This window comes from Panthera tigris, chromosome D1, assembly GCF_018350195.1.
Source record: "Panthera tigris isolate Pti1 chromosome D1, P.tigris_Pti1_mat1.1, whole genome shotgun sequence".
Classification (NCBI taxonomy): domain Eukaryota; kingdom Metazoa; phylum Chordata; class Mammalia; order Carnivora; family Felidae; genus Panthera; species Panthera tigris.
In genome coordinates this window covers 20084725-20098586 of record NC_056669.1, presented here as the reverse complement: position 1 = coordinate 20098586, position 13862 = coordinate 20084725, and the positions used below count along the sequence as shown (strand labels likewise).

The 13862-nt window shown below is 44.6% G+C and overlaps 1 protein-coding gene across 1 annotated transcript in view; it reads left to right on the top strand.

Annotated features, from left to right (window-relative positions):
• LOC102957423 (CXADR like membrane protein) overlaps positions 1-13377 on the top strand; it is a 99677-nt gene extending 86300 nt beyond the window's left edge. Inside the window, 6 exon segments of the mRNA XM_042958016.1 lie at positions 5281-5482; positions 6467-6634; positions 7096-7218; positions 8435-8576; positions 9155-9399; positions 9402-13377. Coding sequence (XP_042813950.1) covers positions 5281-5482; positions 6467-6634; positions 7096-7218; positions 8435-8576; positions 9155-9399; positions 9402-9454 — 933 coding nt within the window. The 3' untranslated portion in view covers positions 9455-13377.
• The last annotated feature ends 485 nt before the right edge of the window (positions 13378-13862 follow it).

Here is a 13862-nt window from a genome sequence, read left to right as displayed (position 1 = left end):
GGGCTCCAGGCCGACGCGGAGTTCGAACTCATGAACTGCGAGATCATGACCTGAGCCAAAGGCCAGACGCTTAACCAACTGAGCCACCCGGGTGCCCTTTACCCTTTTCTTTTCTAAGTTGTCTTTTAAGACTGCAGGAGAGGGAAAAGAATATCTTTTCCCCTTTCTCTTCCTAGGATCTCCAGCTGGGGCACCAGAAATTGGACTGACAAAAGATTTTTGTCGGTTCGTTGTCTCTCTTTAAAAAGTGTAAAATGTTTTGGGGCGCCTGGGTGGCGCAGTCGGTTGAGCGTCCGACTTCAGCCAGGTCACCATCTCGCGGTCCGTGAGTTCGAGCCCCGCGTCGGGCTCTGGGCTGATGGCTCGGAGCCTGGAGCCTGCTTCCGATTCTGTGTCTCCCTCTCTCTCTGCCCCTCCCCCGTTCATACTCTGTCTCTCTCTCTGTCCCAAAAATAAATAAAAAACGTTGAAAAAAAAATTAAAAAAAAAAAAAAAGTGTAAAATGTTTTAACTGAGATGCAATTGACACATACCCTTATATTTCAGATGTACAACCCTTATATTTCAAGGGACAGATTAACGGGAAACTGACAAACAAGTTTATAACTTCTGTGTACCATTTATGTAGCGGGCAGCGAATACCCACAGATGAGCAACCTCAAGGGGTGGCTAGAATTCGGCTGTCTGCCTAACTTAGTGGGGGAAAGGGAAGAGGAGAGAGGGCAGTTAGGGAATAGCAAATGACTTCTGAGGAAAAGAAATGGGCCCTCAGAAGAACAGATGGGAGATCTGCTAGTCTGTGACCTTGTCTGTCCGGGTGGGGGGGTGTGGTGCCAGATTTCTGGTCTCCTCGAAGAGATTAGAGTTGCTCTCAGGAGGGGATTTAGGACAAATTCTTTTGAGAGGCTCTGCTTTTAGGTCTGATAAGGAACTTCAGGAACTCAAACGCCTTCAGCATTCGAAATGAATTCTTAGGCACGTGCAAAGTGGCGTATTTTGGCACGTCCCGGTCCTCAACACGTTCATAAAACAATGTTCTCTGAATTGGTATCCTCTCTAGCACAGGGCCAAGCACAGAGTCTGTTTTCAGGGACTGTGTATTCACGAAAGGACTGCCGAGTTGCAAAACAGCCTAGCCGAAGACCATTCAGGGCAACAGACACATAAAACCCGAATGCCCTCAACGCTCTCCTGGACGACACCCAGCCTTACAGGAAGGGGATCCAGCAACCTATGAGACCAAAGTCTTTCACGATTTCTCCTCACATAAAAATGCTGCAAAACAAAACAAAACACAAAAAAACGCTGCGGGTGAGAGCAAAGAGAAGAGACCATTAATCTGAGTGTCATTAACGGGGAACGTGTCACGCCAAGTTAACGTTGATTTTGGATTTAAGAGAATGATTGGGAATTCTTTATGTGGAGAGATGGAGAAGAGGGAGTTTCCGTGTGGGAAAATGCAGCGGGCAAAGGCATGGAGTACAAAGAAAGCATAACCTGTGTTAACGGAAGGGAGGTGATGTTACCTGACAGTATGCAGGTAGGGGAGGTGGCCAATAGGAGCTGAGATTGGGAAGGTAAAGCAGAGGTCACTGTGAGGACTCTAGACTGAGTCCGGTCATCATTCAGAGGTGGCCGGGAGCCACTGAAGGCTTTTGAGCTGGAAAAGAGCCCCTGTGAGTTTTACATTGGTATTAACTTGGCGTCCAATTTACAATGTTACAGGCTGCAGAGGGCAGAAATACAGACGCAGCCACGCAGCTGGCAATATGAAACGGGGGCCCCAAACTGTGTTGGCACAGAGAGATGAGAACGATCACAACAGTAGTGCTGGTTGAAACGAGTGGGCGGAATTGAATACTAAACATGTCTTAAGTCTATTTATTTTTTATTTTTCTTTGAGAGAGAGAGAGAGACAGCGCGTGTGAGTGGGGGGGAGGCATAGAGGAGAGAGAGAAAGAGAGAGAGAGAGAGAATCCTAAGCACGTTCCACGCTCAGCGTGGAGCCCAACACAGGGCTCCATCCCATGACCCTGGGATCATGACCTGAGCTGAAATCAAGAGTCGGACGCTCAACCAACCGAACCACCCAGGCACCCCGAAAATGTCTCAAGTTTAGTATCGGTTGCAGGGTCTACCTTTACTTTTCTCTTACTTCCTTCTCCCCAATGTGTCGCCCACAAGAGTGTGAGGTCCTCAGGGTAGGCTCTGGTGTCTTATTCCTGCTTGTTGTCCGGCACCCGGCCCTGTACCCTGCCATGCGAACGCAGTACATGTTTGCTGATGAAAAAGAGCACGCAGAGAAAGGAGAAAACTCGTTTCTCAGAAAGGTGGCGAAGGTAACATGGATGCCACTGAAGGGTTTTGACATAATGGAGAGAGAACGGATGGACGTTTTCTTGGATGGCTTCACATCTTTTCAGGAAAGCATTTGATGCATTGTAGAGCATCCTGTGATGGAGGACGGGGTTCAGGGCTTGAGCGGAGCGAAACAATTTGAACAGCTGCAGCCAGAAATGTGCCTGGGAGACTCCCCTATGCCTGCAAGCCTGTTTTTAGTGCCTTCTGTGTATCTGGAATGCTCCCTGCAGCCCGCTTCGCCCTGCCTCTGTTATCTCTTATTTCATCTACTTATCTTTCAAAGCCTAACTCGAATGCTTCCAACTTTTCTGGGACATTCTCTCTGATACTATTTCAAGTTAATTAATCCTTTTTCTATGTTTATACTTCTCTCCTTGTTAATCCCATTAGATTTTAAATCACTTGAACACAGGAAGAGGGTTTTAGTCATCTGAATAGCCTCCCCCGGAACCTGATGGGAAGCAGTCATTCCAAAAAAATGTTTGCTGGCATTTAAAATCAAATGAATTTAAGAATATGATTGATGAGTGGTAGGAAGGGCAAAGCTGAAGTTATATAGCTTGAAGTCTTGGTGGACTAGATCAGTATGGTTTTTGTGACTAACAGGGGTGAGACAAAGGAGGAACAGAACCCAGGAAGGATTTAAGAACTATGGGCTGTGATGCAGGCAGATGAAACTTCACAAAAACTTTTTTTTTTTTTTTTTTTTTTGCTAGAGAGATCTAAACTTTGGTTTCCCTGCCTTGAAAAACAAAGGCATGATGGCTGACATGTATTTTATGGAAGGAAGGGATGTCATTTTTTTTCCACCCGACTTCCCTTTACTAATTGTCAGTGACACCCCCCACAAAGGAAAGCCCAACAATGAAGTCCTCAGTATTAGACTTGAATTTTAAGCATTGACTCCTACTCTTTAACTCCTCTGAACCCTTTGGCTGGCCTCTAAACTTTTGATTTTTTTTTTTAACGTTTATTTATTTTTGAGAGAGAGAGTGACCAGGGGTAGGACAGAGAGAAGCAGGGGGGACAGAGGATCCCAAGCAGGCTCCGTGCTGACAGCAGAGAGCCCAATGTGGGACTCGAACTCCCAAAACGTGAGATCATGACCTGAGCCGAAATCAAGAGTTGTACGCTTAACCGACTGAGCCAACCAGGAACCCCTGGACTCTAAACTTTTGTAAGAACAAAACAGATTGATTTGATAGTGTCGCTTTTCCTCCTTCATTTCCAAACTCTCTAGAAAAGCAGTTAATGAGCAGTGAAATGAGTGGAGACGGCCACAGGAAGTGGCTGAGAGATAAGTGGTATACCGGGACAACGAACTGAATGGCCTTAGACGGTGATGTTCAAATCCGAGTTCTGCTACTTGTCTGTGAAATGGAGATCATGAATACACTGTCCCCCTCTTACCCACGCGGGATGTGTTCCAAAACCCCCACTGGATGCCTGAAATCATGAATAATGCCAAATCCTATCTGCACTGTGTTTCTTCCTATACATACATAGCTGTGATAACATTTAATTGATAAGTAAGGCAGAGTAAGAAATTAACAATCATTAATAAAGTAACTAATAATAAAATGACTTAAAAGTTATACGACCATAGTTTTTCTCTCCCCCTCTCAAAATCTTATTGTCCCATACTCACCCTTCTTCTTGTGATGATGTGAGATGACAGAGTGCCTCTGTGATGAGACGGACAAGGAGAACGACACAGGCGTTGTGATACGGTGTTAGGCTACTATTGACCTTCTGACAATATGTCAGAAGGACAATCATCTGCTTCCAGACCTTGGGTAACTGACACCACGGAAAGTGAAACCACAGATAAGGCAGGAGGAGGACTACTTAACTTGCAAAAATCATGTGAGAAATAAGCTAGATGTAAAAGCACCCAGAACAAGGAGTGTTGTGTATTTTTTAAAAAAATGTTTTAATGTTTGTTTATTTTTGAGAGAGACACAGCACAAGTGAGGGAGGGGCAGAGAGAGAGAGAGAGAGAGAGTGTGTGTGTGTGTGTGTGTGTGTGAGTGGGAGAGGAGCAGAGAGAGAGAGACACACGCAGAATCCGGAGCAGGCTCCAGGCTCTGAGCCGTCAGCACAGAGCCCGACACGGGGCTCAAACCCACGAACCGCGAGATCATGACCTGAACCGAGGTCAGACCTTAACTGACTGAGCCACCCAGCTGCCCTGAGTGTTGTGTATTTTGAACAGCTCGCATGCAGTTCGTAGGAAATGCAAAAGTTAGAAAGTCTCCTTCCCATGCCATTCTGCCAGTTCTCCTCACGGCCAGCTCTCCTCACGGCCAGCTCTTGATATATTTATTGTGCGTTAACTTCCTTCCTTGCCTTAGCTGTGTGGTCATGATTAAACAAGTAACTCAAGTTTAAAATTCCTTACCTATAAAATGAAATGGTTCTGGGGCACCTGGGTGGCTCAGTCGCTTGAGCGGCCAGCTTCGGCTCAGGTCCTATCTCACAGTTCGTGAGTTGGAGCCCTGCGTCGGCCTCTGTGCTGACGGCTCAGAGCCTGGAGCCTGCTTCGGATTCTGTGTCTCCCTCTCTCGCTGCCCCTCCCCCACTCCTGCTCTGTCTCCCTCCCTCTGTCTCAGAAAGAAAGAAACCTTAAAAAAATTTTTAAATGAAATGGTTCTGAGAATTTAGTGAAACAGTTGCTACTCTGTAATTAAAACGTGCACAAGTATGAAGTGTTGCTATTTTGGGAAGGAGAAGAAAGGCCTAGAGAAACATATTGTGCTTTTAACTTCATTTAGAACAGAGGTCTTTCGGACCCTTAGAATCGGCCCCAGTCTTGGCTGCATTGTTCCGTTAGGAGTGTCCTCATCCCTCATCTTGACATCGGCAAGAGAGGAAGGCTGAGGGCCACATTGCTTGACCCTGCCTTGGTCTGTCCCACAGGTGATCACTTACTCCAGTCATCATGTCTACAGTAACTTGACTGAGGAACAGAAGGGCCGAGTGGCCTTTGCTTCCAATTTCCTGGCAGGAGATGCTTCCCTGCAGATTGAGCCCCTGAAGCCCAGTGATGAGGGCCGGTACACCTGCAAGGTGAAGAATTCAGGGCGCTATGTGTGGAGCCACGTCACCTTAAAAGTCTTAGGTAAGACAGCACCAAGGTAAACGCCTGTATCTTAGTAATAAGGGCTCTGTGAGGAATAGGGGTATGAAACTTTTCAATACCCTGCATCATGCATGCAGAGATCAGCTAGTCCAGTTTCCGGAAAGAAGTGTGCATGTTCTACAGTTTATGTTCTATATTTTAGACGTAATAAAAGGAGAAAGAAGAATCACAATTTTCCATGGTAGTGCATTACAAAATTTAAATCTCCTTTGACGTTGAAGTGGTGTTCTTGTATTTAACTTAAATCTCGCAGGTACGATTCAACTCCCTTTCTGGTTTCTGACAGCGAGAGCTGCTGAGTTCCATTTAATTGCTTCCGAGTTAACAGACTTCTGTCCCTGTTTCAGTATTAGTAAAATCACACTCAACTTTCCTAAAATTTCTTCTTTATTTTTTTTATTAAAAAAATTTTTTTAATGTTTATTTGAGAGAGAGAGAGACAGACAGACCACCAGCAGGGGAGGAGCAGAGAGAGAGGGAGACAGTATCCAAAACAGGCTCCAGCCTCTGAGCTGTCAGCACAGAGCCCGACGCGGAGCTCGAAGTCAAAACCGTGAGATCATGACCTGAGCTGAAGCCAGACGCTCAACCGACTGAGCCACCCAGACACCCCTAAAATTTCTAATTAAAGAACAGTGTCCTCTTTGAGAAGTGATGAGGAGGTTTCTGAGGGAGCCTCTGGAAATTACAACAGCACCACTGGAAGCAGCCAGAATTTTGTGTGTCTGTGTGTGTGTGTGTGTGTGTGTGTGCGCGCGCACGCGCACACACACACACAGGGGATGGAGGGGGCGTGTATTTCTGGGGGTGGTGTGTAAAGCATAGTTAGGTAGCAAAAGGCTACTGAATCCCCACCCAAAAGTTGACCAGATGATGGCCAGCTAGAGAAACAACTCAACAGGACATAGCTCTTCCACGGAGTCTGGCGTGTGGCCATCTTTGAAGCTTCTTTCTTTTTGCCAGTGAGACCATCAAAGCCCAAGTGTGAGTTGGAAGGAGAGCTGACGGAAGGAAGTGACCTGACTCTGCAGTGTGAGTCAGCCTCTGGCACAAAGCCCATCGTGTATGACTGGCAGCGAGTTCGGGAGAAGGAGGGAGAGGATGAGCATCTCCCTCCCAGGTCCAGGATTGGTAAGTCACCTTCCCATCGGTCTGCTGAGACCACAGAATGGTGCTCTAGCCATGAATCCTAAATCCGGTTTGTCAGCAACTCACCACGTGACCTTGAATGCACGGCCAAATCTCCCTGAGCTCCTACTTTTCATCCGTCAACTGGGACGGGAAAAGAGAAAAATCCATCCTTTCCCTCCTCAAATGGCACCTAAAAGTGGCGGGAGAAATGAGGAAGAAATATACTGCGTAGCCATTGTATCTAAATGATCGTGTTTGGTGTCCCTTACACGTTCAGTCCTTTGTAACTCTTGGCGGACGCACACGTTAAAAGAACGTTTGCCTTTTCCGTCTTCCAAGAAATCTACCACCTCCTCCTCACCAAATTGTGTTAGAGAATCTTAGGTCAATGATGCACTGAAGCAAACAATACAGAGACCCTGTCCCTCAGGGGATTACAGTCGTTCCTTCTGCTTGTGTAGACTACGATAACCCTGGACGCGTTCTGCTGCAGAATCTCACCATGTCCTCCTCTGGGCTCTACCAGTGCACAGCAGGCAATGAGGCCGGGAAGGAAAGCTGTGTGGTGCGAGTGACGGTACAGCGTAAGTATCCAAACGGGTTATTCCTGTGGTCGCGTCGTGGTTTGGCGTACAGCACCTTTCATCGCAAGTTAAGAGTAAGGTCAAGGCCAAAATCTTTATTTCCGGGAGGACGTGGTGACCGTGAAAATAAATTCGGTAGTTGTAGTGACCATTCGACTGGTGTAGCTAACTGTATTTACAAGCGTGTGAATCTGTCAGCTCCCTAAAGAAATGTGTTATGTCCAGGAGGGGACCAGAGGGAGATTTCCTTTATAAATGTAAATTTCCCTTATAAAAGGGGAACTTGTACTTTGTTTTTAGAACTTTTCCTGTGTCTGCTGTTTCTCAAAAATAATCAGATTAAGGGGGCATCTGGCTGGCTCAGTTAGTAGAGCATAGGACTTGACTCTTGATCTCAGGGTTGTGAGTTCAAGCACCACGCTGGGTGTGGAGCCTACTTTAAAAAAATCAGCTTAGGGGCGCCTGGGTGGCGCAGTCGGTTAAGCGTCCGACTTCAGCCAGGTCACGATCTCGCGGTCCGTGAGTTCGAGCCCCGCGTCAGGCTCTGGGCTGATGGCTCGGAGCCTGGAGCCTGTTTCCAATTCTGTGTCTCCCTCTCTCTCTGCCCCTCCCCCGTTCATGCTCTGTCTCTCTCTGTCCCCCCAAAAAAAAAAAAAAAAAAAAAAAATCAGCTTAGGGGCACCTGGGTGGCTCAGTCGGTTAAGTGTCCGACTTTGGCTCAGGTCATGGTCTTGTGGTTGGTGAGTTTGAGCCCCGCGACAGGCTCTGTGCTGAGCCTGGAGCCTGCTTCGGATTCTGTGTCTCCCTCTGCCTCTGCCCCTCCCCCACTTGTACTCTCTCTCTCTCTCAAAAATAAACATTAAGAAAAAAAATTAGGTTAAAACAGTCCTAATGGCAAAGAGGCATATTTTGGGGTGGCATATTCTGCCACCTTTCAATACCAAGAAGGACAGTCATACATCAAGGGTAAATGGGAAACTCCAAAAGATAGAAAGATCTGGAAATACCCACCCTGCCCAGGACTTATGGGTTTTGTTTGTTTGTTTGTTTAAGTAAACTCTACCCCCTATATGGGGCTCAAACTCACGACCCCAAGATCAAGAGTCCTCAAATCAAGAGTAAGCCAGCTAGGCGCCCCCAGGGCTTATGTTTTTAAGTTCATGCGTTCCCTAGCTTATGTTTGGTTTTACTTCTGCTTTTGTTTCTGAGAAAACAGATGTACAAAGCATCGGCATGATTGCAGGAGCAGTGACAGGCATGGTGGCTGGAGCCCTGCTGACATTCCTCCTGGTATGGCTGCTAATCCGAAGGAAAGACAAAGAGAGATATGAGGAAGAAGAGAGACCTAATGAAATTCGGTAAACCTCCCTCCAAAATCCCTTGTCCTAGGCTTCCTTTCCAGCTCTGTAGTGACCAGCGAACATAAATGTCCCATTTGCTCTTAACTGTGAATCTGTTAAAAGGATTATTCTGGTAGGCAAGGAGTTCCAGCCTAGGGACAGAAAGTCTGGTTTCCCTTGCCTTTATTGTGAAACTGTCTATCCTCAACTGGTAATTAAAAGATCAACTTTACATTACTTCTGATTCGTGTCCACTTATGAAGGGCCTATAATAAGGAATGGGCTTAACCGATGGGCCGTGAAAGGGTTTGCGTAGACAAACCCCAGATCAATCTCAATGGTAAGTGTGTACTCACCCAGAGTAATAGAGTTGACTTCAGGGCTAACAAAACATCCATTTGCCTAAGTCAACCGCTAAGTCTCAGCGACTGGGGAAGTCCCTCTTCCCCTAAATGGCTGCCTTCCAGCGGTATAATGTGAAGTTTACGGCTTGAGGAATTTATTGGGAAGCCTCAGAAGGAAGCAACCGTAGTGGAAGGTGTATCATAGTCTTGCCGGTGTTAAAGTTTACCTTTGCTGGTTTTTTTCCTCTTCAGAGAAGACGCGGAAGCCCCGAAAGCCCGCCTGGTGAAACCTAGCTCCTCTTCCTCAGGCTCTCGAAGCTCACGCTCTGGTTCTTCCTCCACTCGCTCCACAGCAAATAGTGCCTCACGCAGCCAGCGGACGCTGTCGACGGAAGCAGCACCCCAGCCGGGGCTGGCCACCCATGCATACAGCCTGGTGGGGCCAGCGGGGAGAGGTTCTGAACCAAAGAAAGTCCACCGTGCTACCCTGACCAAAGCAGAACCACACCCGGCATGATCCCCAGCCAGAGCAGAGCCTTGCAAACCGTCTGAATTAGAGTGGACTTGACTCCCATGCTTTCCTAGGAGTCAGGATCTTAGGACTCTTCTAGTCATTGAAGCTCAGTCACCAGCCACACAACCCCCTGGAACCAGATGACCGGTCATTTAAGTAGCGGTGAGCATTGCGTGGAATGGATTGAAATGAGCACTTTCTTTCTAGGACACTGAACAAGAAAAAGGATGTAAACTGCTCATCTCCAAAAAGGCATCTCGTGGTGCCTTGAGACCAGAGTGGGGAAAAGCGGGGGTCCAACTCTGTGTGTTTGTTGGCCAGGACCTGTGGTGGAAAAAGTTGGGGAAAGGGGAACTGAACACTTAAAACTTCTCACCGGAAATGTTTTGTATCAATACTTTGATTCACCATAGTCAAGGGGAAATGAGGTGGTGTTCATAAATTTTCTATGCATTTCTGCAAATCTACTGGATTATTGTGATTATTCAGAGTCAAGGGGAACCCACAGCCTTATATTACACCTAGCTGCACCAGGTACTGGGCATATCACTTCTGAGAAATTTCAAAGAAGGAAGTAACGTTTCTTCTGACCTGACTTCATTTACCTTAAGGTTTGGATGTTAATTTCACAAGGCGCCGAACTAGCGGGCGGTGCCAGTTTTCCCACTCTATCCACTACTAATCTCCCTATTTCTAGTGAACAGTAAGAGAACTAAGAGAGGAAAACAAAACGTGTGACCAGGGACTGCAAAAAACTTTCCACCTTAATCATGTTCAGAGGGTCACTGACAGATATCAGAAATCTATACTGGAACAGTTGTGGACTTTCCCTCAAATCTGATGTCTCTATAAGGACTTTCCTGCTGGATATCTCTGGAGCAAGAAAACATTCACTATGTGTCATTTGACAATGTTCTCAGAAGTCTTCTAGAGAAAAAGAGCTCGTTCAGAGATGCTGAAATATCATCTGACATATCCTTGCATTCTCTTCTGAGAACATATGAAATCAGAATTTCAAGACTGACTAGGACTAGAAAGGGAGTTTAGATCGGTTTTCTCTTCATATTCCGTAACATGTCAAGGAGCGGTATAAAGAAGTTTACTATTATACCAAACTTGGAGCTTCCTCCATTTCTTTTCATTTTAGGACAAGGAGGTGAACCTGGGACTTTTGATAATTCTAAGCCTTAAATTATCAAAAAGATCAAGGATTACCATTTCCTAATGGCATTGCAAGTACATCATTACCATTCCCTCCTGAGAGGGTGACACAGAATTTCGGTAATTTCCCAGCCTAGCCTCTGAGGAAGTCCAGGTGTGGGCTGGAAGGAAAGGGAATTATATTTAAGGAAGAGCTGGTGAGGATAACTAGTGGGTGGCAGGACAGGGCTGGATTAGTGACTGCTAACATTTGAACTGTTACCATCCTGGAAACAACAGAAATGATTCACCAGGATAACCATCAGAAGAGTTGATTCATGGGGGAAAAAACAAGGTGTGTGAAAAATAAAAAGGAAGCGGCAGCCTCCAATACAAGAACTTGCCTTTTTAATCCTTTTGACTGTTCTGTTAATCAAAACGGACCAACTATTCTGTTAGTCTGATCATGTGGTAAGAATGTAGGCCTGAAACCGCCCCGCAAGGACCCCAGTGCAGATGTCACCAGATCACCGTTGGTATTGTAAAATATTTATTATTAAAAGGGCAGCAGGTTGCAGGGAAGAAAAAAATCGTGCGGAATTTGGAGATGACAGCATGGTTTCTAAAATGGGAATCAGATGCTTAAAGAGAAATGGTGGATCTGAGATTTTGCCCCATTTCTCTGTTTTTTCACGTCTGTGTTTCTCACAATAGAGCCCTCAGATACTGCAAATGCATTTCCTTCTAAGGTTCTTTAAGAAACAGGGGTTGATCCCTGGGTGAAAATTGTAATCTGAGTTTTATCTTCCTCTTAAAAAAAGGGGGGAAATAGGAGACATTGAGGAAGTAATGTAAAGAATGTCTATTAATTTAAGAAGGCTGGCATATTTGGAATGCTTCTTATACTAACACTGCCTCATTGTAAGATATTAACTCCCTTCCTTACTCTACTTTTTTATTCTTCTGGTAGTGTGATAACATATCACTTCTGCTATGTGATTCTGAGAATTCTTATTCCTACAGTACCTGAGCCAAACAAGTACACTACGGAGGCTGTGGCTGTACCATCACAAGCAATTTGTTCTTATCATTATTTCTACCTTTGAACCTAAGGTTTCCTGCCTATGCCTTTGAAAGCAGGAATCGGTCCCCTTTGCATGATATGGAGATTTAGATTATTTAAACCTGTTAGTTATTAAAAGACAAATACCAGTTGGATATCCAGATTATTTTGGAAATCTATTCATAGTGGAAATCTACGAAACAAAAATCACAGATAACTACCTAATATCTGAGAAATTCTAAGGAATTGAAAATTCTGAGAGAGGATGTTCAAGTCTTAGCAGTGATAGTGCACTTCTCTTGGAGTCTGGCTTTTGGGTTCAGACATGGCAAATTCTGGGCTTAAGATACAGTTTTGAGACACTACAGGTTTCAAGCCATATTCCATTAACACTGCGAGTCAAATACATTTGATCCTTTAATGGGAAACCAACAAAATGGTAAAATAACTAAAAGGTAGGAGGAAAAAATGTTTGTGGAAGAAGATAAGGATGGAATGGTGTGAATGTTTAGAGAATAACTATTTCAATAAAACATATAAACCAAACTGAAATTTGGAAAATAATGAAGTTGATGCCCTTGCTGTTACACTGTGTAAAAATATTTTCCGAATGGCTCATGCAAAAAGATAGAGAATTTTGCTTCATTTCTGGTGTTAAACTGTTCATATTTTAACTTCTAAGTTGCCTTGTAATTGAGACTGTATTTGATCACAAAAACCAAATATTTATTACAGATGCATCTGTATCAGCAATTAAAAAATAAATAAGTAAAGGTGATACTGTAGAAGGTGAAGCTCGTATAACCTGCACTGGAAATTTGTTCATTAGCTTGCTGACAAAAGAAGGATGGAAGAACTCAGCCTACATAGGATCTATTATTTATTGATTTCAGTCCCAAATATACCAAGTACTATTTTCTCACAAGGCAAGATGCTAAGCAGTACTGCAGATACCAAGTTATGGCAGAGTTCCTGCTCTAAAAGACTTTACCAAAAATAAATAGTATTTCTTAAGCAAATATTTTATGCCAAGGTCAAGTGCCAACAGAACTCCACACTTGGGGGTTCAAATAAATCTCAAAAGAAGTAAATACAAGAGATTCAAATGAATCTGAAACAAAGTTCACAGAATTAGAGGAGGTGATATACACAGAGCACTTAGTACATGTGACAGGCTCACATATGTTAAGGACTCCATTCCCCAGTCAGAAACCCAAGCCCTCAGACTTCTTCACTGCAGTTCCTATGCCCCCAAACTTTAATTTTCCATCCTGAATGTGTTTGAAACCTTGTGCATTTAAAGAGGTGGAGACAGGACAGTCATCTTATTGACCTTTAAATCCACAAACTCTGAATCATTCTATGTAATAAGAGCATAGTTCAAGTCCTACAATGTACTTTTGAATGACTGGAAACTGGTTATCTACTCTACTTTAATCACTGCTGTTAGGTGGTTTGGCCCTTGTTCCATTTTCCAATGGTTCAGTAGTTAAAATGTGGGTAGTTCAGAGGTTAGTTAAAAACTGTGATATGTAGGATATAGTTCAGAGACTGTCCTTGATAGGTTGAGTGGGAGAAGACTGTAGATACAAAAGAAAATTGAAAGGAGCCTCCCACAGCACACATCTTCCACTTTCTGGAGTTGAAGTTATAGGTGTTTCTAGAAAGAAAATTACACTGTAGTGTAACTAAAAAACAGACCAGGGGCACCTGGGTGGCTCAGTCCATTAAGCCTCCGACTTCGGCTCAGCTCACCATCTTGCGGTTTGTGAGTTCGAGCCCCTCATCAGGCTCTGTGCTGACAGCTCAGGGCCTGGAGCCTGTTTCAGATTCTGTGTCTCCCTCTCTCTCTGCCCTTCCCCACTCACGCTCCGTTTCTGAATAATAAATAAACATTAAAAAAATAAAAAAACAAAACAAACACAGACCAAAGATCCTGGAATCAAAAGAGCTAAGTTCCATTTGAGCTCAGCTAGCTGTTAATCCTTCCACAAGTAACATCACTGAACCTCATTTTTCTCCTCATACCGGATGTGTATCTCAAAAAACTGTTTTGATGATTGAATGATATAACAAATGAAAGCACTTTATATGCTGCAAAAACACCATATAAAATTAATATTTTGGGAGGTGGGAAGAAATTAAGTATATACCTCCACGTACTCAAGCCAACATTGCCCCGGAAAAAGCAAATGTGAAAAGAAAATGTCTCCTTCGTATGTTTGAATCCGTCTGTAGGCTTT